Source organism: Haemaphysalis longicornis, unplaced genomic scaffold, assembly GCF_048455015.1.
Source record: "Haemaphysalis longicornis isolate Haplotype H1 unplaced genomic scaffold, Haemaphysalis longicornis Haplotype H1 scaffold_11, whole genome shotgun sequence".
Classification (NCBI taxonomy): Eukaryota; Metazoa; Arthropoda; class Arachnida; order Ixodida; family Ixodidae; genus Haemaphysalis; species Haemaphysalis longicornis.
Genome location: NW_027526214.1, coordinates 124,630,056 through 124,657,190, shown reverse-complemented (window position 1 = coordinate 124,657,190; position 27,135 = coordinate 124,630,056). Strand labels below are relative to the sequence as shown.

Genomic DNA, 27,135 nt, shown 5'->3' with positions numbered 1-27,135 from the left:
GTACGGGAAACATACGTGAAGGATTGGTTTGCAGGGCGGGAAACCACATACAGGCATCTGGCCGCTAAAGAAGCGCTACCTTTTGCGCACTGCTTGCCACGAATGGTACTCTATTTTCGAAATTGGTGACTACCAATTCAGTTGGGTTTTACGAGGTATTACAAAAAGCGAAAGTAGCAACTGGTTCTGATATATAGCGGTTATAAAAGTTCCGTCAGCTTTATGAAATTTACTAAACTAACTTCTTTAAATCGGTGTAAATGGGAATCACTAAGCTTACATGGCGAATTGTTTCGGTGTCTGCGCTTGTGTCGCTCGGTGGTGTAGCCCCAACCTAGCACACCATGATCGCTAGGTTACGCTGTCTCACCCTTCGAAAGACGCTCCTCTCTGTTTTCTTACTCCCGACTCACGGCCGGCCTCACGCTGCTGCTGCGCTCGGGAGGCCGCCCCCGCGAATTCCATGCCACACTAAACTTTCTTGCACCCTTGTTGGCCGAAAAGAGTGTAAGAATCTTGTCCCATGGCGAACACCTTTAAGGTATTTCGGCGAAAAAAAGGTGTACGGATGAAAAAACAGTGTTCGTGTGAACACTTTGAAAAAGGGTGTTAGGTTGCTCAGCACCCTAAAATAAGGGTGTGGCCATGGCAGTAACTACGGGGGAGCGCGAAGCTTTTAATACAAAAAGTAAATACGAAAAAGATACACTCGGACCACAAATGAAGTGAGCAAGAAAACCAACGGGATGCAAGCGGTACAGGGTGTGCATACTTTATACAAGTGCTTACTTTATACAAGTAATACAAGTGCTCTTTTTGCTTTTATATCCAACAGAGGAAAGCCCCCTGATCGAGTCGGTGGGCTTTCGCAAAAAAAAAAAAAGATACTTTAGCACTGATTTTGGAACTATGGATTTTACTATGAGACTATGTATATTCTACTATATACAAATCAACACGCGGATTTGCGAAAACTGTTTAATCACGAGGTAGTTTCTGTGTTCCAGAACTTATAGAATTTTATTTCATTTCATTTATTTACTCTCAATGCCATGAGGCGTTACAGAAAGGAGGGGTACAATATTAAACAACAAGAGAGAAGAAAACAGCATGGTGGTTACAAAAAGGGATTGCTGACGGCGGACTTGAAGTGCGAAGCGTCGCTGATGGAGACGATGGAGGCTGGAAGGTGATTCCACTGCAAGCTGGTCATTGTAACAAACGAGTTCAGGTAGAGGTTTGTTTGGCAGTTTGGCACACCAACTTTTAACGGATGATCAATGCGTGATGACACGTATGGTGGAACTGAAAAAAGGGATTGTTTTAAGGTCTGATTGGTGTAAAATATTTTATGGAAAACACATAGGCGGGATATCATACGACGGGTTGCAAGATCAGGCAGTTGTACTATTTGTTTCATGTTAGTGACACTGGAAGACCGGGAATAATCTGAAAGAATGAAACGAGCGGCCCGATTTTGGATAGCTTCAAGTGTGGAGACAAGATTGGCAGAATGTGGATCCCATACAGAAGAGGCGTATTTGATCTTCGGCCGTACAAGGATTTTGTAAAGCTGCAGTTTTAATGAAGTGGGAGCTCGAGAGAAATTTCGTCGGAGGAAGCCCAGCATGCGATTCGCATTATTGCTAATATATTCAATGTGCGGGTGCCACGGAAGGTTATCTGAAATCTGAACGCCAAGGTATTTGTAGGTGGTAACCGATGAAAGAGGGGAGCCGGTAAGGAAATATGTGTTTACAGGGGTGTGCTTGATTGTTCGTGTTAACTTCATATTTTCACTTGTCGACGTTTAGTTTCATTAGCCAGGTGTTGAACCAGGCCGAAATTGTGTTAAGGTCGGTTTTAAGTTTTGAGGGGTCAGAAGGTTCACATATATTTCTATATATAACACAATCGTCAGCGAAAAGCCGTATGGTACCAGGGTTATGGTACCAGGGAGATCATTAATATAAATTAGGAAGAGAAGAGGCCCCAATACTGATCCCTCAGGGACACCAGATGTAACAGGACAGTGAGGAGATTCGTGTTCATTGATAGTTACATACCAAACAAATTTTACCAAACCAATTTTTTTCCGCCACCTCAACACCCTCCAAGAAGGGTGTTCATTATTTCAACACCTTTTTTCCCAGAAGGGCGTAAAGCTACAAATTATTGTGTTGGACACTAAGAGAAAGGGCGTAAAGAAAAAGGTGTAAGAAAAAGGGTGTAAGGAAAGACCTTCAACTAAGAGAAAAGGTGAAGAGACTTCTAACATTGGAGGCATTTTGTCCCTGTTTACGCGGGTGGACTGAGCATTTTCTACAGGCGGGGGGTGTTTTGTACCTCAGGATGTTTAAAGCAATATGAATTGGCATAATTTATTACCAGTGAAGCTGTTTAAGCTTCAGCTAGTTTCGATGGCGTTAGCAAAAATACAAAGAAAAACCTGCGGCACCTGTAAAGGGTGCACCACCGCAGATAGGGTATAATAACAGTGAAGTCGGCTTTCGAGCTTGTTAGAGTGTGAGCACAAGGGGCGTATGCGTATGGGCACCTCTTACTATACCATTTCAAAAGCACGAGTCTTTTTTTTGGGTTTCTAAAAGGCAAAAAAAAATCGCGCAGCTTGCAAGTGGTGCAAGGCTGGAGAAACAGCATAGCTGGAGGTCGACCTAGCTTGTTTCCTCCTTGTATCCCCTGGCAGTGGGAGGGGGGGTACACACTGGAACAGCCTTGTAAAATCAATTTAAACTTGGCCTTACCCCTCAGCGGCCATCCTAGCTTAGCAACAACATTGCAAAGCTTAGCAAGCATAACAAAACTTAGCAACACTGGAAGAAACTAGGTCGACCCCCAGCTCCGCTGTTCTTTTTTTGCAACTGAACGCCTATTTCCCACCGTTTCAACACCCTACAGAAAGCCAAGCGTGTTGCAGTCAGTAAGCACCCTTTTTGCTGCACGACTATAGTCTTTTTAGTTTGAAAGGTTCATATTGGTGTTTCACGTGCCAAAGCTAAACTTGGGGGCATGAGGTGCACCGCATATGGAAACGAGCGATCATTCCATACCAGCAATGATTTTTTTAAGTGCGAATGCACTTTATAAGCGACCCCAAACCATCCACCGCCAGCGGCGGCGGCGTCGGCGGCGTCCGCAGTGCTCCTCTATATTTAAAAAAGAAACAGCATCCGGCGCCAGGTTTCGATCCGAGGACTTTGCGGCCGCAGCGCGACGCGCTACCGACTAAGCCACGGAAGCCACGCTGATATCAGTGTGAGTAACGCGCCTTATATCTTTAACGCATTCAAACTACGTCGTCAGCGGCGTCCGTTGGCGACTCAGCGGCGTTATAGCGGCTTGATAACTGCGTGGTGTACACGTGATACTACAAACCCGATGGAAGAGATGGAAGAGGAGGCGGCGAGGCGGTGGGCTGCGGGGGCCGAGCGCAAGCGCCGCAAGCGGGCCGACAACCGTGCATTCGCACTTTCACATTCTCCCCCTCGGGGAAATGCGGGGGAATTTTTTTGGCGCTTGAAAATTTCTTGCGAGCAGAGGAGCATATGAGGGGATGTTGTTCTTTACAGTGATGCATTCAAGCATGGCCTTATTCAATGAACAGCTGAACACCTTTTTCACACCCTTTCAACACCCTAAGAAAAAGCAAGGGGGTTGAAATTTATCGACATTCTTTTTTTCGCACAAAAAGGGTGTAGAGCTAGGAAAAGGGTGTTGAGATTGAATACAAAAGGTGTAAAGGCCTCCTACGCCGCTTTTTTACTTATGCTACACCTGTCTTGGCTAAACGGGTATAAAAATCTTTAGTGTACAGGTAACGGCTGGCAGAATCTCTGGTTTCACTCTTTGTAGAGCCACGTGTGTGAATTCAAGTGAATTCAATGGGCAATTGTTGTGGGTGTCGTTTAAAGCTTTGCTTTCCAACCCTCTTCACAGCGTGGATTGGAGCAAATTTTTCTGTTCATCATCTGAACAAGTCTACAGTAACACAGTGGTTCAGCTCTAAGGATTAACTGTTTTGAAAACAAAGGGGAAGTTGGTAGGTCTTAAAATTTTCCTTGAAAATTCTCGAAACAGCGTAATATCTTTTTCTCCACTACAACAAGCTTATTCTAATATTTTTCTGAGGTTCTTCCCTATACCGAGATTCCGCGCGTTAGTTTTTTGATATAAGAGAGACTAGCACATGTCCTTTCTAACCATAACGGAACTAAGTGAGATATTTTATAAAGCCACCCAAGTGTTCTTGCCAGAACCGTGACTGAACGATGCGCATTTACTGACCAGTTTAACTCTTCCTGGAACCAAACACCAAGAAGTTTTTCTTCTTTACAGGATTAATAATAGGTTCTCCATATTTCAGTTCTGTAGGGGTAAATATTGGGGAGGAATAATAACTAGGTTATTTTTGTGGCATTAATGCGCAGCTTGTTTTGTTTTAAGCAGCTTTAAAGATGCACCAAATATTAGTTTACGACAGTTTCCAGGAGTGTGAACTGTTTGATGAGTACAAAATAGTTGGGTTGACTTCATACATAATAATATCACAAGTACCTGGTATATTACGGTACCATTTATGTACGCAAGCACTAATAACGGTCCAAGTAGGGATCCTTGTGGCATACCTTCTTTCTGGCAAGTATGCCAGTTGCAGCCGCTATGGAAAACCTGGAAAAGAGCCAAAGAACGTTCCGCTTTAAAAGCCAAATCTGCAGTCATATCCGTCTGGTATTGCCGTATGTGCTGGCGTCTCATGCAAATGGTATTAAATAAGAGAGAACGTGAGCTGGGAGCTGGGTGTTGACACGTTATAAAATACGAAATGCATATTTTTTTCTTACCTCCACAGACAACAGCCATCGCAGAAAGCGGGAGGTCGATTTTGACATTGGTGAGTAACGTTTCCCTTCTTAGTAATGTGTGTACATACGACGTTCTCGAGACTACGCGGCAAACAATGCTCCTTCATTACGGTCGTCCCCACCGTTGGCGTTGCTTTATGAACAATGCAAAATCGGCTCCTAAAGGAATATGGTGTGCCTACTTTTAAAACGGTTTTATTCCTTTCACGCCATGTTCGTTACTTGCGCGAATCATGCCTTAGGGCCGCAGGCTCGGAGGCTTGGCAGCCAAGGCGTTGTGCTCTGACTCATGAGGTCGTCGTTTCGCTTCGACTGTTCGAAGCGGTGGCTCTTTCCATCACGGAGGAGTTTCACAAACCAACGCTCGCGTACCGGGAGAAACCTAACATGAGGCAGGTTTTCGTTCACCTAAAGAAATCGCTGGGCATTTACCACGATCACAATGGAAGAGACACGCGCATACTAGCCAAAGCAACGAGAAAAGGAGAAAATGGTCCAATTCTTGTATAGGCGCAGAGACACTGAATATACAGGTATGTGCGTATTTGTGTAGACTTGCACAGCACGTGTACCTTGTCGCAGTGAGCAGAAGAATGTACAAACGAAAGCCCCCTCCCCCACAGATAAAACTACACAAGCGTCACTGAGGCACTCCACTCTCTTATTGTTAATCCGCAAGCCTTCCTGTAGCTCGTGTGCTGTCATATAGCAGCTGTTCCCCAAACGTTTTGCCCCGAACAAAAACAGTTCACACTCGTAGGCCATGCAGCGCGCTTTTACTTACATCACCAACTTCTAGCAAGAATAACCTCTATTCGAGCAAAAAAGTTAAACTTTCCGGGCACCACATGCAATTCTCGCTAGTTTTCCCAACCGCGCACTATGTTGCTTTTTATGAGTGAATTGAGGTCGCACACGTATGCACGACGTTCTAACTTTTACACTTTTGTACGATACGGCAGCTACTCTTGACTCTTTTATAGGAACCTATTGGACGTTTTAAAAATAAGCGGAAATTGGGACGAGTTCGTTACTCAGGATTTCTGCATTTGCTCTGTCCATTTTTTTCTTCGTCCAGTGCTTAATCGTCCAGAACTTTTTCTGGACAAGGAATTTGTACACATCACTTCAGTGTCCCTTAAAGCTGGCGAATCACGTTGCCCCTGAGCACGAGGCTCGTAGGCTGAAGTTACGCGAAACTAGAGGAGCCGGAGAGGAGGGAGGCAACTATAGGTAGCGTATAATACAAATGAAAGCTGCTCGAGTCAAGCATTCTAATCTGTCCACCATTTGTAAGTTCTTCGCTTTCTCAACTGCGTGCGTCCAGTGGCACTTCGTGTGCACACTACTCTTGCGAGGCGGCAGGACAAAGGTGACAGGAACCATGGTTCTTGATGGTCTATTAACAAAGGAGTACAATGCATCTGCAAGCGACCGTTGCAGCTCGAGCAGTGTCCACCCATTCACTGCTTCTTCGTCTTTGGTGGGCACACCTGGCGCTACGCGCCACTGTCCACTTCTTTTGCCTCTCGTAGACTGCCCGCACCGCGAACTGATAGTGTGTGGCAGTTGTACGCAGAAGCGCGTGCATCTGTCCGATAACATTTGAGGTGCCGCTGGGAACACGAGTAAGCGGTCTGAAGCGAAAGTAAGTTTCCACGTGAGCATGTATTGTTCTAGAGTTTGCAAGTTTGAAATCGCGCAAGCGAGCTCTGAGGGGTTCTCCCTAAAAGCAACTGAACGTAAAGGCCCGAGAATCCGTTTTAAGGCGAAAGCTTTTGATCTCCATGTTTTAAGCGCGTGCGTTTCGAGGCACAGAAAATCGGCAGCACAAGCAAACTTCCAGTTGGGGTTGGAGTGAGCGCGCTCTGAAGACGGGAAACAGGAGCCCTAAACGAGGGTGGGTCGCTTGTGCACTTGGAATACGAGCCGCCTTGAGGGATTCGGAAGCTGCTGTGGTGACTGTCGTGGCTGGAAAGCTCTACAGGAAGCTGAATGGCCGATAAACAGCCGATCAACCCTTCCTTAGCATTTCTAGTGACAAGTGCACAGTGGTTGCATTTACCCGCAATACCATGTCCCGGTGTCTCATAACCATCAATGGAAAGTCGATACCTTACTCCAGAAAAATTTCTTGGCGTGGCCATCGATAGGGACATGTCATGGAGCGCACATGTGTCTCTCTTAAACCAAAAACTCACCGCCATCGCCCAAATTTTCAGATTTCTCGCTGAAAGGACGTGGGGCACATCAGTCAGAGAAATGCTACAGCTGGAACAGGCACTTTTCCTGGGCGTTTTGCAGTACAGCTTGCCAGCGATATCCAGTAAATGCTCCACGAACCTTCGGGTGATCCAGAGCATCCAAGCGGAGGCCCTCCGCAGGCTTCTTGGTTTGCCCCGATGCGCTTCAACAGTGCAGACAAAATATACACTGCCCAAGACTTGCCTAAAGCAACTTATGTGACCACTGAGACGCTACGTCTGCACATCAGGCCTCTCACGAGGCCACAATGTCACCACCTTGCGTAGCTTCCTCAAAGGTTTCCTTCCACGCTCTTCCTTTGCAGCCATTGTCGCAGCGCACAGGGCTGAGGTACCGTGAGGTTACACGCCTGCGGTCACACCGTTAATTCCCGCCGTTGTGGGGCCTGGCCACACTGGAGATTCGTCTCCATGTTCCCGGAATTGAAAAGAAGGCCGAATTGCCACCACTGGCTCTCAGACAGTTTTCCATGCAGTTACTGCACGAACAACACAATGACCGGAAGCATACTTGAACAGCACAATGACCGGAAGCATATTCAGACAGGTGGTTCTGTGGCGTCCTCGAGCTGGGCAGGTGCGGTGGTTATACCATTATAATCAACCAAAATTCGATTCCGTGTTGCCCATGCCACAAGCTCGGATGCTACTGAACTTGCAGCCATCCGTGAACTTCTTCAATACATTATGGAAGCTCCACTCCAAAAATGGTCTATTTTTACCGACTCCAAAGGCGCCCTGCAAAGTTTCAGAGTAGCCCTGAGCACAGAGTGGCCCTGAACCCTTTCCACCAGCTGCTGACAGAAATACAAGAATTATTTCACCAGGCCGTCAGAAAGGGCCATAACCTTTCATTTCAGTGGCTTCCAAGTCACTGCGGAATAACCAGCAATGTTTTGGCTAACGCAGCTCCCCGGACAGGCCATGATAGTGAAAGCCCCATCTTGCTTCAGCTCTCAAGGACCGATGCCGCTAGGGTACTTCGTCAGTTCGCGCGCAGGAGCCCCATTACTCAGTGGAATACACCGGACATTGTGCATCCGCGCCTCCACAACCACGACCCTCTACTCCAGCGTCGTCTTCCGTGTGAGCTGTCTCGATCACAGTCTACTTTACTTTGTAGGCTGTGGTTCGGAGTGGCCTTCACGAAATCCTACTCCTTCCTCATAGGGATGGTTGGACAATCAATCGTTCAAAGTAGACACTATTCCAGGACAGGCGTATTCCCAAACCATATCCCCTACGGGATATGGTTTGGGAATACGCATCCGGGCCTGGATAACCTCTCGGCCTTTCCGTCCGCTTTTCTCCTCCTCCAATTCATGAAAAGTTCCAAGCATCCCCTTAATTTTTGCTCCTACTATTACAGGCGACCAGGCACGCAAGAAGTTATGCTGATAAACCAATTATTTGCTCACAAAATGCATGATTGAGGAACTGTGCCACGGGCATAAATTAACTTCTCCTAACAATGTTGTCAACCCGGTCTCCTAGACAGTTGTGGTGTATATTATTGTATATTATTGTGTATATACTAAACAATTCTACTTACTGCCAGCCATATTACCCTATTCGTAGCTAAAACTGACTCAAATCCCCAAAGTAGGCGAAATCACTTTCGCTGACTGGCATTGAATGACAGCCACAGAATGCGGGGCTCACGAAAGGAACAACGTGTGCCGTTGCGCTCATAAGGCAGTCCCACTGTTAACCTTCATTTCAACACATTCAAATAACAAAAATAATCTGCTGTGATCAACACAAATTCCACTGCGCGTAGCATTTGACTAAAAATGTGACATATTCCTTGTGACACCGCGCAGTGCTGGACGTCGCGTGATGAAGCAGCGCAAACTGAACTTTCGCAACAAATTTGATGCCATAATTCGCCGAAATCTCGTTGCTGGCTGCATGAATGACCGGCCGCGTTCGCTATGCCGCTATGCCCAAGGACACTGGTTCGATCCCGGGCGCAGGGGCAGGTTTTTTGAGGGGGGGCGAAAAATGAAAATCACCGTGTGTGGATGAAATGATTTATTGCGAAGTTTAACACGCCAACGCTACACATTCGATGAAGCACACCGTAGTAAAGGGCTCCGGATTAATTGTGACCACCTGGGGATCTTTAACATGCACCGAAGTCTCGTACACACGGGCGTTTTTGCTTTTCGCCTCCATCAGAAAAGCTGCCGCCGCGGCCGGGAATCGAACCCGCGTCCTTGTAGCCACTGTGCCACCGCTGCGGGTGACCGTATGTCGAGGTTCGGGCGAGTGTACGTTAAAGAACCACATGCCTCATTCGGCAGCGTCCACTACGCCGCGCCTCACAGCCCGGGTGCAGCTTCGGCACTTTGAATCCCGCCATCCATCGGCTGCGCGATTGGGCCACTTGAGTGCAAATCCCCGTGAAATGTTGGCGCTGCGGCACGCTGATCCGCTCCTCCGTGTCTGGCTGTATGCAGCGCAAGAGTACGGCGATGACGAAGTGCTTCTCCAGTGCTGTTCCAAGGGCCTCCAACGGGACCCGTTTAAGCGGAGCTGTGCCGAGCTCGAGGAAGACCTGCGCTACTACTTGAACGCCAGCAGGGCCCTCTACACCAAGGAGTGTGTCGACGCCTACGTCCGATGCTGCGAATATATGGAAGGTACGAGCGTTGGATGAGATCATGTCCCTTTTGCATCAAAGCTTTGTAGAGGCGAGGTTAGCTTTCTCGTTAGCCCTGCCTTGTCAGCCTCCCAGACCTTGTTATCCACTGCGCGTCCACACATTTCATGTAGGCGTACCCAAACACTTCGGCTGTCCACTTACGTGGATACAATGCATTTAAACTTTCCGTTAGAGCATGTCCCACTGGGCGCCTCTCCAACGTTAAACGACATCGCCGTGCCCATTTCTTCGTTGATGTTGTTTGGAGGGTCTATGCTATGGAATGATGTCGAGTTGTGCGACAAACGCCAAGTGTCCGCGGATAGATAGTCTATGACTATCAAAGCTCCTGTTCGGGCTAAGCCCAACCCGCTTCAATTGTTCTGATAATTTGGTGAGCTCCGAAGGGGCATTCAAGCATTGTGCTAAAAAAGGCAACGTAAGTTCTATTGTAATCATTACAAACTGTTTTCCTAATTTCATGCGAAAAATTTCCGCAAGAATTTGGTGAACAATTGGAGTCAACTGGGCGCTGTGGGTGACGTCATCGAAAACCGAAAATTTACGGGAAATGTGCTCAATACTTTCTAAGGAGATATCGTTTTGTAAATTGGCTTTTTAAAATGGGTAGATTAAAGTTGTAATTAAATCAAGTAACTTCTAACAAGAACTGTTTGTCGAAATTTTCTTTCAGAATAAATTGTTAGATGCCCCTGCTGGTGACGCCAGCAGATGAGGGAGCCTAGCAAAGAGATTCGTTACTCCCTTACAGTTTTAAGGGGATCATGCTTAGAAATTGGAAGTTGGATTCATAAAAATACTGCATTAAATCAACAACGATGACGTCAATTTAAAAGGAAACTGTGACACAGTCGCCCAGATATTAATGAAAACAGACGAAACGGTGGCGACTCAGCGGCATCATTCTCCACCGGTTTTTATGACGTCACAAGGACTTTTTACTTGTGAGCAGCTGACACCGGCCACAGCAGCCAAAAATATAAATGAGCTATTGCAGGGGGCCTGTTGTTCTGATCGATGGTATCACTTCAATGCTAACGTTCAGATAACACACAGATAACGCGTGAGATTGCCCTTAGTGCGGGCTTCGTTGGACGCAAAATAGGAAAGTTTTAGATTTTCGAACAATTTTCGATTGGAGGATGTCTTCCCGGGTTGAAATCGGGCTCATTGCGTAACAAATGGCGAATTAAACAAACTTCTATTTTGTCTTTATGCCCGCTTTAAAGAAGAACATGCCGTTGAAGAGTCATAAAGACAAAGTACAACTTAGTGAAATTTAAAAGACTGAGCTTTGGTAACTCACTCCCCTCTATTCAAGCCACGCCGGACGTTTTTAACGAAAAAGACGGACTAATATTGACATACTTTCAAATTGCTCGCTACCGTGACGCAGGACTGAAGTATTACTAGCCAGCACTGAAAAACTCGTCAGTGTGTTAGTGCAGCTGGCACTCGAGTGATTCGCTCAAACGGAACAATAGAGGCCCCACTACAATGGGCCAGTCATGTTTCTTGGTGGTGGCTTAGGTCGGCGACCACCAACCGCACAGACAGGATTTAGTGACGTCATCGAGAAATGGCCGGAATACTGCTTCAGCTCTTTTACACATCATCATCTGTTACTTTTCTGAAGTTTAACAGAAAAGTGGTGTCATTGTTATCGCCACAAAGCACTCTTTTGAATGAACCCTTCTTGTACTTTGTCTTCGTGACCCCTTAATAAGTTAACTTCGTGGCAGGGAAGCGAACTCGTGTGCTGTGCCATTTAAAGGGATACTGAAGCACTTTTTACAAAAAAAGAGCTTTTGCTCCCATTTTATCATTTTTCATACGGCGAACTCGAAAATCAAGTCAAAACTTGGCATAAACTATTAAAAAGCACTTAATTTTGGCAAAAATGAACAACGGGTGCCTAGGGGCATGTGGCGAACCTCACCGCCGTTCGTGATTGGTCAAGTCTTCGTGACGTCGTCGTGAGGACACTCGGAGGAGGCGGAGCATGAAACGCGTTCCCAGCGGGTCGTCGCGGTAGAAAACGCTGTATTTGCATTTCCGAGTAGTGAGTAGTGAGTTCCGAGTAGTGAGTAGTGAGTCCGAGTAGTGAGTTTATCGTACACCCGTACTGTTCGAGCCTCTCGCCCGTGCACGAGCGGCGACGGCGACAAGTGCCGGCGACGAACAACACTTCCGAGGAATACGTGTCCCAACCGGCAACGTTCACCCGCCTGGGAAACAGCTGAGTCGCCAAGCCATCGGCCAACTGCCGAGTTGCCCGACCACGCTGTCATACTACGCCGACGGCGAAACAAACACGTCGGCCGATGGAAAGTCGCCGTAGTGTGACTGGTTCGCCGACCGAAGAAGCCAACAAAATCGGTCACCCGACCGGTCGCCCGACGCGTCGTCGGGAATCGACCGAGAAGCGAAAACTGCTCCCCGACAACATCTGTGCCGCAATCAATGAATGCGGCTCTATTTTGATAGTTTCTGGAGTGTAATAAACTCAGTAAGGTCCACGAAGCCCATGCAACTCAACACTAGCGCTAATGCAATCCGTATTTTGGCTTTCGACGCTTCGGCTGTGCTCTTTGGCGCCGCCGCTACCCCGGAGCTGCAAGCTGTAAATGGTGTGCGAACGGCTCGCCTGTAGAAAATTTAAGGTCAGTTTCGTGCAGAAGAAGAGTTACGTAGGGTAATTTGGGTAATAAGGCATCAATATCGGCCAAGGTTTTTCATGTGAAACGTAAAACCAAAGTACGACAAGCTCTATCCCCGCAGTGGGAAATCGCAGTCGCAGCCGCGCACACACATTTTTGCGAGCGTTTTCGCGAAGCAGCGGAGTTGATGGCGATAAGCTATTGTGGGGGCTTCGGGGAACCTTGCTGTGCAAGCGCTATTTAAGAAATTTCAGTTTACCAGCCAGGAATTCTGTAAACCAGCTAGTAAACACCGACGTATGACACGGAAGGATGGGCCTCCATCTATTACCTAGGCTATTTTGCACCGTGTCGCCGTTTGTGCGGTGGCGCAGTACTCTCGCGCGTCGCGCCCGTGCGCTCAACTTCGCGGGATCAATTCCCGCCGAGGTCTTTTTTTTTTTAGGGGGTATGGTTTGCGTATGCAATTTGTGAATCATTTTCTGCGCTGATTTTGAGAAGCAACCACCTTCTCAATGGAAAATTTCCTTCGAAACATGCAAGTGGCGTCTTGAGCCACAACAATTAATTTCCCTTTTCTCGCACCGTGCTTCTCGAAAATGCGGTACCATGGTGCAAAGTATATATCCTTCTTTATTAGAGGAGGTTAAATTTCTGCTGACGTACGCACTAATTTATATGCAAATTTTAAGTGCTACAGAGGTCTTTTCACCGGGGATTCATCTATAACATCCATATTATTACTGTCGCGGCACCAGCGCACAGCTCTTTTTTCTTTGTCCGTGATCCAACAAGAAGTTCAGGAGTACATACAGTACAAGCAGCGCACACGCCAGTACGCACCAACGGCTTCAGTCGTGCAGCGGCGACACGATACTCCAATTTTGATTACAGAGAGCCGCTCCTCGCATGTTTTTTTGCGACGTCACCACTGCTGTTCCAGATTTTAGAGCCGATATCCCGCCGCTGGGGCTTTTGTAACTGCAGTGGCGTCGTCACTTAGTTCAGCATGAGCTATATTGAAACGCTTTGGTCAGTAGTGGTCCCTTCTGAGGCACTCATATCACGATAAGTATGTTTTCATAACAGGTGTTCATGCGCGCACTGCGTTACAATGACCGACGAAGATTGCTGCTGTTGCCAGGAGATACGGGAGGTTCGAGAGCGGCAAAGGCACCCCAGGTGCGCCACAACCACCAGAAAATTAAAAAAATGTGTGCCTCAACAGGGCTGTGCTGGAGGTTGCACTTCGACAGAATGGCATCCCGATACTGCCTAGAAGCAGCCTGTCTGGGAATGTCTGGAACACAACACACTCGCCTTTGTTGGCTTGAAGTGTTCCCTCTTTACAGTAGCAACCCACTGAGCAGCGAGTTTCGGCTCCCGCGGGAAGCTGTGAAAGACCACTTTATCGCGGCCATAGGTGCTGTTGCAACCGAATGCCGAGCAGAACCTCGGCATGGTTACTCCGCTTCCTCGGCACGATTGTGAAGCAGTACAACGCAGCACTGAAAAAGTTTCCACTACTAGTTGCTAAATTAAAACAAAACACAGCACGGGGCCCAGGAAAGCTAACGCTGGCGGACGGCACGCTGAGAAAGGCAGCAGCAGGGGCCGAACACGCGCCGCGGCGGCCGATCGCTCCTCACGACGACGTCACCACGACCCCTTTCACTCTCGTGCCGTATTCCTCCCCTGCGCTCCGCGCTTCGCGGGGGCGTGGCGATGGCGCTTGTTTATTCGCCTATTACGCCGCTATTTCAACCAAAAAAAAAAAAGAAAAAGACCTCGTAGGTTAGGTGTTTAAGGTCAACGTTTCCGAATTTCTGTATATTCAGCAAATTGAAAACTGCCTCAGTTTCCCTTTAATACCGCGCGCCTTCTCTAAACCACTGCTCTGTGTGAGAGTCAGCTCAGGTGACATAGAAAGTAAAGTACATCATTAAGAAGCGCCATTGAAAATTATTTCTTGTTTATGCGCATTAACAAGATTACGGCGCCCCTAATAAGTGTCCACGAGGTTTCAGTTGCCTGTGGCATGCAGGCGTACCCCATCGAACACAATCTGTTCAATTGACCAGATTTAGGGGAAATCGCCAAGGTGGAGTAAGTTTCTGCGAAGGAAAGTTTGACAGCCACCTGAATGCAGATCAATTCGTTCTCGCAGTACAAACGACTAGCATCCTGGTTAGCTCAGTTGGTAGAGCGACTGCTCCGGTTAAGCAGTGGTCCCGGGTTCGAATCCTGGACCAGGACGAATTTTTCTTCAACTGCGGAGTTTCTGAGGAAGCGATTTAGCTTTGTGGTTGGTTGGAAACAGCGCGTTAAAACAGGAACGCGAAGAAAAGAACCGGACAGGACGAGCGCTGCTATCACCTGAGATTTATTCAAAAAGAAGAAACATTTATATAAAAATTCAGATCTGCTCATGCGCAATGGTGACATTCCCACTCGAACACTGAAAGAGATGACAGGAACAATTTACCCTTGCTTCGACGTTTGATAACAATCAAGGAAAGCCACTTCTTCCTCGTGCAGACATAGAGGGCTGACTAACACACTTATCGCCAAGCCTGGTTATGGTAAAAGCCTCTATAATCTCTCGCTTAAGCTGAATGGGATGACAGAATATTACAACGGTTTTTAGCTAAATGGGGCTGACAGGCGCGCTAGGAACGTGAACGGCAACGACAAACGGCAACGGCAGCCGTATGGCTGCATTCAGGTGGATGTCAAACTTTCCTTCGCACAATCTGTTCAAGCGCGCCTATCTGAGGCGGTGCAATACTAATGTGCTCTCAACTATGAAGACTTTGAAATGCTTCACCTGCAAGAAATTTGACAGGTTCGACTAAAATTCCTTTGGAGTTCGTGCCGTTTAAATAATCCCGGGCCATCTCCACTGAAGTGAAACCTGGGGAGGCGCGAAGCACGCAGTGTATAAGTGTATTCTTGGCGCCTTGCCGTTTTTGCTCACTGAGATGAAGCCGTTGGGGAGGGTGAGAGGTACAGAGCTTTGCTGAAAAAGTCTTTGTAGCACGAAACGTTCAGCGCGAGGCGTTGGAACACAAGTGTCCCGGTGTGTTGTTTCAGTGCGCGTTTTTGCCCAGGGAGATGAAACGTTCTAGCGCGAGGCGTTGAAAAAAAAATTCCCGCGCCTTCCCGCGAGGGGAACACGAATAAATGCAGAGCATTGGGGGTCGTTAACGCCGCGTAAAGTCGCGTTAGGGTGGGTAGTTGGGTTGTAGTTGCGTTGTTGTTGGTTTGGGGTAGAGCGAGGAGAGTAAAGTCGCGTTAGGGTAGAGCGAGCGTCAACCAAGGAAGGAAGGAGCAACGCAGTGACTGAAGCACGAGCGACCGCTAGCCGCTTTATATTTGCAGCGCGCGCAGTAGAGGGAGAGCAGTACGGGGGGGAGAGCGCGCATGGGCAAGCAGCGCGCGCCCTTCCACGCCCCACCGCGCTGCTATCACGCACCTGTTACGCCGAGACCGCGACGGAGGGAACGGGCTGACTATACGACGCATGCGCGCGCCAGCTGCTGCTGAGAGAGAGGTGGGAAGGAGGAGAGGCGCACCTGCTGCGGACGCGGAGCTGTGGACGCCGTCCGACGCAGGAAGAGGCGAGGCTAAGAAATGCTCTGCATTTAAAAGGAGTGTTCCTCTGTGATCCTTTAGTACGCGTTACGTTCTAGCGCTAGGCGTTGGGAAACGACTGTCCCGGTGTTTTAGTGCCGTGAATACTTGAGACAACAACGACGACGAGTGGAGATGCCGAGAGCCCGAGCCCCTAAGGGGCTGTGCACATAAAACCAGCGGGTCGTTACACGGGAGGGAGGGAAAGTCCCCACCGACAAGAGCAAGGCCGCCAGCGAGAATACGGGAGCCGTCTGCTACATTGCAGGCCGCTACTCCACAAAGCCTTGGACTCAAAGGCATAAAATAGGACAAGCAGCAGGTGACGATGGCATAACCGTGGATCTCAAAGGTCTCAAAGGCATAGGAGAGAACAAGCAGCAGGTGACGATGGCATAACCACGGATCTCAAAGGCCTCAAAGGCAGAAAAGAGAACAAGCAGCAGGTGACGATGGCATAACCACGGATCTTTTGAAAGAGGGATGAGATAATGTACTGGAAAAGCTTGAAGCACTATTTATGGAACTTAAGGACTCAGAAAGCGCGGTAGTTCTGAAAAAACGCCAGCTCTATTCTCATCCATACTCTCAATGAAGATCAGGGATCTTAGCAATCACAGAGTGATTAGCCTACTCTCACTTCTTTGCAAGCTGTTTACCAAAGTTATCGCCAGCCGCATGAGTGAAAGAGTGGATTGCGAACAACCCAGTCAGCAGCTGGGTTTACAAAAGGGTACTCAACCACGGATTACATCCTTGTTGTCTATCAATTGATAGAAAAATCCGAATACCTTTTTACATGGCAATTATACACTATACACTATGACGAATCTTTTGATTCACTACGCACCGCAGCCGTGCAAAAAGCATTTTAAAGAACCATGTCATAGAAGAGACCTAATAAGCCTTCTAGACGAAGGGATGCACGGCAGGATAGCCCTTCACAAGCAAACCGATCAATTCCCGAGCCGAAAGGGTACTAAGACCGGGAGATACAATCTCGGCGAAACTGTTCACAGCATGCCTGGGGAAGGTATTGAGGAAGCTTGACTGGGAAAACACATGATTAAGGATAAACGGAGAATACTTGAGTCACTTGATGTTTGCAGATGACATAGCCTGCTGAGTGAGACTGCGGAACACCTGCAAAAATGCTCGAGAACTGCAATCAGAAAGCACGGCCATGGGGATAAAAATAAATATGAATAAATCTAAAGTAATGAGGAATATGCACGGCGAAAGTGCCCGCCTCCGGGTAAAACACTAGAGGCTAGAAGAGGTAAAAGAATACAACTACCTTGGACAGATTGTTCGTGCTGACCCCGACCACAAGATAGAAATCCGGCGCAGAATAGCACTCGACAAGCACTCCCAAATAATAAAAAGTAAGCTACCTATACCACTCAAAAGAAAAGTATACAACCATTGCCGGTGATGACACAAGGAGCTGAGACTTGGCACCTTACTAAACAACTATATAGCAGACTTAGGCCGGCTCAACTAGCCATGGAACGAATAACGATAGGAGTTCCTTTCCTGGTTTCTTTCCCCTGCTACAACCCCGAGTTGGGGATACAGTGTGTATAAATAAAATAAATATTTAAAAGACAGTATTTCACAGTTCCCGATTCCCCGTGCACTGCCAAGAATGTCTTCTAAAAAACCTGAACGGCGTCTTTTTTTGCTTACAGACAGTGAAGTCATTGGTAGGTCGGCTGGTTCAGCAAACGACGTCTTGGGGGGAGCGTCATCCAACTTTAACTTCCAGGACGTTCGCCAGGACTTCAGGGACACGTGGTTGTTCCAGGACATTACTATAGGGTGAGCATCTTACTCCTTGCACATGCTAAAGTGGCACAGAGCAAACAGACGACGCACAGCACGGGAGTCATTTTCCTGTGCTTCGTGTGCTTGCACTGTACCACTTCAATGTGAACACCCATCAAATCGCCCAACCATCCTTTTTTTCCTTGCATATGTACGCCAGCAAGGCTAAGAATTGTGGTTCATGGGTCATCATTTAACCACGATGGTGAATCGCCACGATGTCGCAACAACCGGCTTCTCCGTGTTGACGTTACTTTCGTTACTCCGTGTTTCCAAGGCGTTACATGAGCGGTGTAATTTTGGTGTTTTAGAGTGCACGCACCCAAAATAAATTTTCGTGCATTTTCATGATCATTTATTTCGCGCCCTCAAATGCTTCAGCGCGAAAGCCCAGGCGTTCGGTATTTCGCTGAGCCTGAACCCAACAAAACAAATTTGCAACACGAAATTGATGGTTGGAGGAAAGGCGAAGGACCCAGCATAATATGCTGCTCTTCTAAGTGAATTGTTCGTGAGGAACACTTAATCCAATGGTAAAAACACAAATAGAACAACGCAAGCTTAGACCGCGCCTAAAAGCTTCAGCCTAAAGGCTTCAGCAAGCTTAGACCGCGCCTTATACATGCTTCAGTATTTTTATACGAACTACACGAGGAAACCGATTGAAACGCGTGTTGATCTGTCACTTTCGCCGCATTCGCAACCGCTATACTGAAAAAGCGCCATGGCCTTCATGCATTGATATCAGGCTTCTTATATTGCCCTGAAAAAATTCTTTGCAGCAAAGCATTTTTTCGTACTGGTAAAACCGGCTTTAAACAGTACCGGTGTTTCGCCGTCAATGGGTACAGTCAAATATCATCCACCACGGTGGCCCAGTGGCTTAGGAGTGCTGCTCAGCCCAAGGGCGCGGGTTCGATTCCGGCCGCGGTGGACGCTTTTCAGATGGAGGGGGCAAGCGAAAGCGCGCGTGCGTCGAGATTTGGGCGCGCGTTAAAGTTCCCCGTGGGGTCGACATTAATCCGATGCCCTCCACTACGGCGCCCCTCATCGACCGTGTGTAGCTTCGGCACATTAAACCATGAAATGTTTGTCGCCCATTTCCGACCTCGGAGTCACAGCCCTGTCGAAGGCGTTTCTCTGGTGCAGCGACTATTCCGCAGCGCGTGTTTCAAAGCAGAGCTTTATAGAGCTAGGCGAAGGCTTTTCTGTGCACTCAGAGAACAATTCCTTCGCAACCACATAAGCATGCGCGAAAAATATCCACGCTGGAGGGAAGTTAAAACTGAGGGGAAAGGGAGCGAAGCACGGCGATAAGTGGGGAGGGGCGGCCGGTGGTTCGTGCGGAGCAGCGTCAACGTGGCCAACACAATGGCGAATCGCACGTCACTGCGGAAGGGCAAGACCACACGTTATAGGTTCCTGTGAGGAGCAGCCAGATGGTCATCAGCGACACCGCGAGCAGGAATTGGAGCGAAAGAACCGCAGACCGTATTATGAAGCACTTTAATAAATGCATTAAGGAATAACGCGCGTGTTATCACCTGCCGCACGTAACAGCATCGCTTGTTGACCATCCAGGCAGAGTTGTTGAGCGCATTTCTTTGTGTGTGTCAAGGTGTCATTTTTGGTGTTTGGTGTAATTTTTTGGTATGATTACAGGGAAAACGGCGAGGGTCACTTCACCTCAACGGTACCCGACTCCATCACGACTTGGGAAGTCAGTGCGGTTAGCGTGGCTCCCGGGGGCGGAATCTGCGTTCAGGAGCCCCTCAAGATCCTCGTCTTCAAACGGCTCTTCCTCCAGGTTAACCTGCCGTACTCGGTCATACAGAATGAGCAGATCGAGATACCCGCCACTGTTTACAACTACGACAATAAGAAGCGAACGGTGAGTGCGTGCAGGCGGTTGACGAAGTTACTGGCGTTGAGCGTTCGCTTGGTGTTGCTAATTCGCTGCGAGATGCACTAAATATATTGCATACACGTCGTTAGCGGAATGGTGAATACGAGGGCACTCGCTTCATTGGCCGCTTCTGCTCTTTGTGGGGAAAGCCTGAAAACAAATAACACTTTTTTCTTTGCTGAATGCAATTTCTCTTAAAGAACATGGTTTGAAGTTTAGAAACACTTTTGCGGAACTTCAGGCACAATGCTAACAATTTTTTGGTTGAGTGAGCATAAACCCTATTCAACATGTAAACATGGGCTACAGGAATGGAGGCGTTTTAAGCAATCATTTATTGTGCCCATAAGTGTTTATCCTGAAGTTCATGCCTGTGCGGTGTTTTTGCCGCCTAATTTTATTTTTTTTTTTTTTGAAGGGAGGGGGGGGGGGGGCTGTATATGCGGTTTCGGATATGCTCCGTTAACAAGATATCCACGCCGGGTCCCAAATGCATACCGAACGCATTTCTCCGGCGTTACGCTGAAACTGTGGCAAAATTTCTTGTCCTTATCTCGGATCTTCCTTGCAATGGGCCACGTGGCCTATTGATGTTAAGGTAGCCGGCATCGTAACTATCCCGAAAAAAGGCGACCCTCTCATAATTTCCAGCTACAGACACATATTCATGTAATCCTCTACCTGTAAGTTACCCGAGCTTGTCGTTGCTACGTTCATCACGCAATTTTTAAATACCCACGGAATCCTCTGTCCATTCCCCCACGGGATTCGCAAGGGATGCTCGACCATCACACCCTTATTTTAGTTTTTCGTCACTTTTCTTTAATTATCAATAAGACACTACAGGTTGACATCAATATTTTGGATTGCAATACATGTAAACGCGTTCCACATGACAAATTATTCGAAACATTTCTTCAAATCGCACTTCCACCGTTTATAGTTGGTTGGGTGACTGCATATTTAAAAAACCACAAAAAGTATGTCGACATTAATAAAAGTACTTCTGATGCTCTCCCTGTCACATCTGGCTTACCGCAAGGAAGTGTACTAAGGCCTCTACTTTGTCTAGTTTTTTTGCAGTGGCATTGTTAATATTAATAATAACCCGGTACAAATACGCCTGTTTGCAGACGACTAAATTCTTTTTAACGAAATTAGTGGCATTGAGGATCAACCTGCGATAAACTCGCATTAGAAAACGTTTCTTTGAGCAAAAAATTTGGCATGCAACTAAACTAGGACAAACAGTATTCCTCCGTATGTCTAGAAGGAAACACCTCCTTGAATTTTCTTACTGTGCTTGTGACCAACCACCACTCAAGTGAATGAGCTCAAATATGTCGGCATACCGTTAACCAGTTCCTTAACCCTTTACGGCCCAGCCCACACAAACGTGTGGGTCAACAAATCGTTTACTAAGTGGCACCTGTTTCGGTTTCAGTTTCACAGCCCTTGGTAGCCGCTGCGAACGCTTTCGAGACTTTATTGGTTTCGTTAGTTCACTCATTTCGCCACCAGGGGTCGAAAAATCGCACATTAATAACGGCGCTCAAGCCAGCACGATCACGCTAGCCGCCTTCAATATGAAAACTGATATTTCCTCTTGCTATTCTCGTATTTTCTGAATAACAAGTGTAATACACGACTTGCAGGACTTGGAAAAACGCGATTGGATAAAAAATACACCCGTTCCCTTCGTCTTCGTTCCGTCATCATGGTTGAAAAATGCACCCACACATATGTGTGGGCTGGGCTTTTGTCGTCACGAAAATTTTGCTGGGCACTACAGGGTGGCGGGCTCGTGCACTGCAGCGCTAGCGATAAAAAATTTTTCTTCCTTTCTTCGTGTCTCATTTATTCGCGGTTTTGTGCTGGCTCGTTGGTAATGTTTTCTCGCGCCTTAACCTTGAACTAGTTCCGTAATTACTTGTGAAAAAATATTAATTATAAATAATAATTATATTAATTAAAACTTCACTATTATTAATTTTCCAAAAATCCCATGTATAATATAAGTACTCGTGAAAACAATGTAAAACTCGTAAATAAAACGTAAAAATGCAGGTTTTCTGCGCCTGGTGCCATTTTTAAAGTATTCTTACTACCCGCAGATCATACGAATAGAATCCCAGCCCACACATATGTGTGGGTTTGTTTTCTGTGTGAAATAATCTGCGCTTTCTATTTTCACTTGTCGAAGCATGATTAAGAAGGGGTAAATACACAAAATGTATTTACTTGTGGCCATTTTTTCTCAAATCTTTTTGTTGGGCAGGAAAGGGTTAAGTTGGAAGTCTCGTATTACAAACATATGCGCTGCCGCCTTCCGTAGACTTTGCTTATTGCGACACAAACTCAAGGATGCTCCCACACAAGTAAATTACCTAGCCTACACTTCAATCCTTAGACGGAAACTTGAAAAAGCTTGGATTACTTTGGATCCCCACACGAAAATAAGTACCAATTGTCTTGAGAGAATTCACAGAAGAGCCATCCGCTTCCTTTATTTATGGTACGCACGGGCGAACAGGCTCTGTATCTCCCCTGATGGAAAGAAATGGCATTCGAAGCTTACAATCCAGGCGTAAATCCTGAAATTTCTTTATCAATCAGTGAACCGGAATCTCTCATCAGGTTCCAGCCCCTACATTAGTCCTATGTCAGCACGGCTTGGTCGTCATTCACATGCCTCGCCTTAACTCCGTATTTCGCCAAAATTATTTTTTTTTCGCGTATGATCTCCGAGTGGGACAAGTTGCCATCACCGCCCTTCTGTGAATAGATTTCATCGACGCGCATGTTTCGTGACGTAACAATAATTTCCCTCTATCCCCTTCACTGTTTATTGTCGGGTTAGATTGTTTTCTTTCAGTGTTACGTTCCTCCCCCTTGTTTCGAGCTTCTGTTCTTTTTGCTCTTATCCTCCCTTTTTTAACCCGTTGTAATTTTTTTGGCGTGATATTAAGCCTGACGTGCTTCCCTTTCTGTTCATTGTTGCCTTTACCACTCCTGCCTGAACTTCAATCCTGCAGTGCCTAAATAAATAAATAAATAAATAAATAAATAAATAAATAAATAAATAAATAATAGGTAAAACCGGCACACGTAAGGGTTTTTCCGCAGAGAACCATTAAGCTGCACATGGCGCTCTGTAGAGGACGAGTTGAATTTGCTGGGCCTTGCCCTTCTGTCTCCCTCAACTCCTTTTCTGTAGGTATACTGGTCGTCTCTTGCGAGGCCTATCTTCGCTGTCGCAGAGAGCCGGCTATGCGACTTCTGCAGGCAGGCAATTTAGGGCCGTATGTACGTGAAAGACCTCAACTAGAGAAAGAATGCTATCGCATCAAAATACGTCCTGTGCTTTGACGCAGTTGAAGGAGGCCCATTACGTACAGTTCAGCGCATAAATAGACAGGGACCAGAGAAGGCACAACACAAGGGCGCTGGTCCCTGTCTATTTTTGCGACGAACTGTACGTAATGAAATACCGGCTAGGCAAGTCAATTACATTACTGAATCATATTAGTAAAGTTTGGTTCGTTGTTGAAGGTGGTTGGTGTCGTCTTGGAGGGTGGTGAAGGACCCGATGACGAGACGAGGCCAGTAAGTGATGAAGAAAAAGAAGTCTATTTACACGTATTTACAAGAGACGACGAAACATAGCACAAGACAAGAAAAACTGGATTAAAATTAAAAGGCGCCGCAGCGCATAAAAGGGGGTATCGCGGCGCGATCCCTGATGCGGGCCCGGAGGCCAAAAAGGGTGCCGAACCGCCGCACGGTTGGCGAGAAAGGTGCGTGGGGTTCTGGCGCCCACAAACCGCCACGGGAGCGAGTCTTCGTGCGACCACTCTGGGCCGCAGCTCTGAACCAACTCGTTGAAGCATACGCGAGCAGGGCGCGAGCAATGCCGCCTCCCCCACAGCAGCGCACATGCCAATAAGGATTTTGACCTCAGCTCCCCCCCTGGCCGTCCCTGAAGGTCAGGATGAAAGGAAAGCCTCCCCCGACGCCGCGAAAAAGCCGCCGGCGAGGCCCATACAAAGGGTTTCGACTGGCTGGCGTCGGCGGAGGCCGCCCCAACATACCGACACCGGATGGGGAGACCCGACATGGCCACGAGAAGGGAGGGGGGTCATCGTCAAGACGGGGCTCATCGGCGCTGTCATCATTACAATATTTCAAGTAGGACGTTTCAACGGCGCGCCGCCAGACAATAGACCATGTTCTCTAGTGCGTACGTATGCCTGGCCTGGTTGAAAGGCTCACGCAATCTTATTAATTGTGTACGGTAGGTTACTACTCACCGATTTAGAAATGTTCGGGAATAGGTTAACCAAACTGGTCATCCTATTCCGGGGGCTCGGGACAACCCGCTCAGAGGGGCTGGTCTCGGGCACAGATGTAAGTTCTCATGAAATTTCGCAGTGTGTGGGGAAAACTTCACTTTTTCGTATTTTTGCAGAGATCCCGAAAAGGGACCGTAGTTGCTGGCAACTACATAAATGAAACCGAATTACGGCCGCTGTAAAAAGAAAACAAGTAAATAATCTATGCATAGAAACTTATTTGGGTTCAAATTGGATTTGAAACCGGGCCGCCAGAGCCGCAGTCAGGCGTGGTAACCGCGCTACTAACCCTGTGCCGTGCCAGGATGGAACACGGATTATCCGGATGCACGCCGCATGACACAGGTGTACATGACAGCACGTACCGCCAGCACGATGCAGCCGTGAAAAAGTCTTCAATAATCGCTGGCTTTCGCCTGCAAGTAACTTGGGAGAGTAAAGTGCTAGACGAATTCTTCCATTTGCACTAAAAATTGTTACATGCTGCATCGAAAATTCCCCGTTTCCGCTCTCAAAATTTCAACCCGATTTTCCGTCAACGCATTGGTTGCGCTTGAAATGTAAATTTTAAAACGCAATGGTTTTAAAAGGTGCTTCCCTCATTGCAGATTGGTCGTATCATAACAAATTTCCACGAAGGACCTCTGTTTTGATTGTTTTTTTTTTCAATGTTATCCTGTCTGAAAAAAAAACGTTTTTTTTTTTCGAAGGTTCTTTAGGTTTTTTTCGACCACTCACATCTCTTATAGTCTCGCGTTGGACACATCGGATGGCAAGCACCGACAATTGTTGGAAGTCGGATAAGTGCAGGTTGCTACTGAACACTGAACTTTCGATTGATTGTGAGGCTTAAGGGTCCGACGCTTAACAAGCGGTGAGGGGCACCGTAGTGGAGGCGGCCGGATTAATTTTGACCACCTGGCTATTTTTAACAGCGCCGAAATTTCGAACGCTAGGCCATTTTCACTTTTAGCATCCATCAGAAAAGCGACCGGAACAGCCGGTCATCGAATCGGCGTCCTTGGGCTCAGCAACACAACGCCTTAGCCACTCAGCCACCACGGCGAGTGTTACTGAACTTTATTCACCATACCCGATGCAGCACTGCATGCTAGTCGAGCACTCGAGCACTGTTGGACTCGACTCCTGTACTTGGACTCGAGCACTCATCGCTGTCCTCCCTATCTTATATTTACACCCTCTCTTACTTTCCCAGTTTCTCCTGCTCTTTCCTTCTTTAGACATCCGCGTGGCAAAAACACGAAAGAAACGAAATGGCGGAGGCTGAGCTCGGGTTGGCCCGGTTATGCAAGGGAAACAATCCCAAGCGCTGTTTCCCAGAGGCGAACGAGATGGCTAGTTGAACGTTCCGTACTGCGTGCACTCACTGCTGTCGTTTGATGAGTTTCCGAAGCCGTCGTCCTAGTCCAACGCGAGGCATCCACTGCCGCCTCCAAAGCTCGCGGCTGTTGTCCTTCTTTGTCCTTTGCCCGGCGCCTTGTTCGCCGAACGTGGCTCCTTTCAGCCTGCCGGTTTGCGCTCACGTTTCCTTTTAGCTCCAACTCTAGCCGTGGCAGCTCTCCCTCCCCTTCCCCAGTGGGACCGCGCGGACAACTTCGGCACAGATGAACCAGCGTCCTCGCTCCCTCCACCGCGCCGTAACTGCCCTCGCTCTCCTCCTCTCCCTCCTTCACGAAGCGGCAGTGTGAAGGAGGGGGAAGGGTGGCAGTCACCGCGGCGGCGGCGGCGGCGCAAATTAACGGCGACAAGAACACATGAGCTCTTGTGTTCTTGTCCCCGTTAATGTGCGCGCAGTTTGCTTTCGGAGATGCATCATTACCAACCCTTTTGCAGATTGTCTACGTCACTTGCAGGTCAGACTGACTTCGAGGTCAACTGTGACGCGCGGCGAAACTCGGTGCACCAGGCCAGCGTGGCTTCTGCCGCAGAGAAATCCGGCTGCTGCTTGCGCAGGTGCGCGTGGCGATGCTGGGGACCCGGGACGTGTGCTCGGGCGCCAAGGAGGGCCAGCCGTCGGCAGTGCGGACCGTCCAGGTGCCGGCCGGGCAGGGAACTACGGTCGTGTTCCCTGTCGTGCCACTGGCCGCTGGCGAGAGCCTCATCCACGTGGCCGCCGTCAGCGATCAAGGCGAAAGGGACGCCGCCAAAGTGAAACTCCGCGTCGAGGTTTGTGCTGTGTCCCGCTTCCCATTGTCGCGTGAATGAAATTTAGAGAAAATGTCCTATAGTAGCGATTGCTTGGCTGAACTCACCGAGAGTTTCGCAATGTTATTGAAATGAAAACAAAAAATACGTTATTTGCACCCGCCGTGGTGGCTTAGTGTTTAACGCGTTGTTCTACTGAACACGAGGACGTGGGTTCGATTCCCGGCAGCGGCGGCCGCTTTCCTGGTGGAGGTAAACGCAAAAATACCCGTGTGACCGAGATTTCGGCGCACGTTAAAGATCTCCAGGAGCCCTCCACTACAACGCGCCTAATCTCATGTGAAGCGTCGGCGCGTTAAAAACCCCACAATCAATGAATCAACGTTATTTGCGACAATCAAATTAAACAGGAATTTTATGCTATTTATTCTTGCGGAGCAAAACCTACTTTACGTTAAGATGTGAGGGTGCCAGCTACTTGGTGAACCATAATGTTTACAGCGTAAAAAAACGAACGGCCAGAAAAAGGACCACAAACAAGCGCAGAGCTAGACGTAAAAGTTGGTTGTGGTCATTTTCTTTAGTGCGTTGGCTATTTTAGTGCGCAAAACTTAAGAGCCCGCCTCTGCGGTTTGGTTGCGTCTTCGTGCCTCGCTGTACGCGAGCGAACGGAGGGGACACCGGAGACACACCAGATGGAACAGGCGGGGGAGGGGCATGCCGAGACGCTCTCTCGGGCGGCAACGCGTTACGAAAGAACACCGACGGCACAGCGA

General features: G+C 47.9%; 1 protein-coding gene across 1 annotated transcript in view; it reads left to right on the top strand.

Annotated features, from left to right (window-relative positions):
- Positions 1-27,135, top strand: part of LOC144160994 (venom factor-like) — a 267,369-nt gene that overhangs the window by 112,416 nt on the left and 127,818 nt on the right. The window contains exons 16-20 of the mRNA XM_077692061.1: positions 4,871-4,912; positions 9,610-9,792; positions 17,800-17,929; positions 19,598-19,826; positions 26,168-26,380. Coding sequence (XP_077548187.1) covers positions 4,871-4,912; positions 9,610-9,792; positions 17,800-17,929; positions 19,598-19,826; positions 26,168-26,380 — 797 coding nt within the window. The remainder of the gene's footprint in view (positions 1-4,870; positions 4,913-9,609; positions 9,793-17,799; positions 17,930-19,597; positions 19,827-26,167; positions 26,381-27,135) is intronic.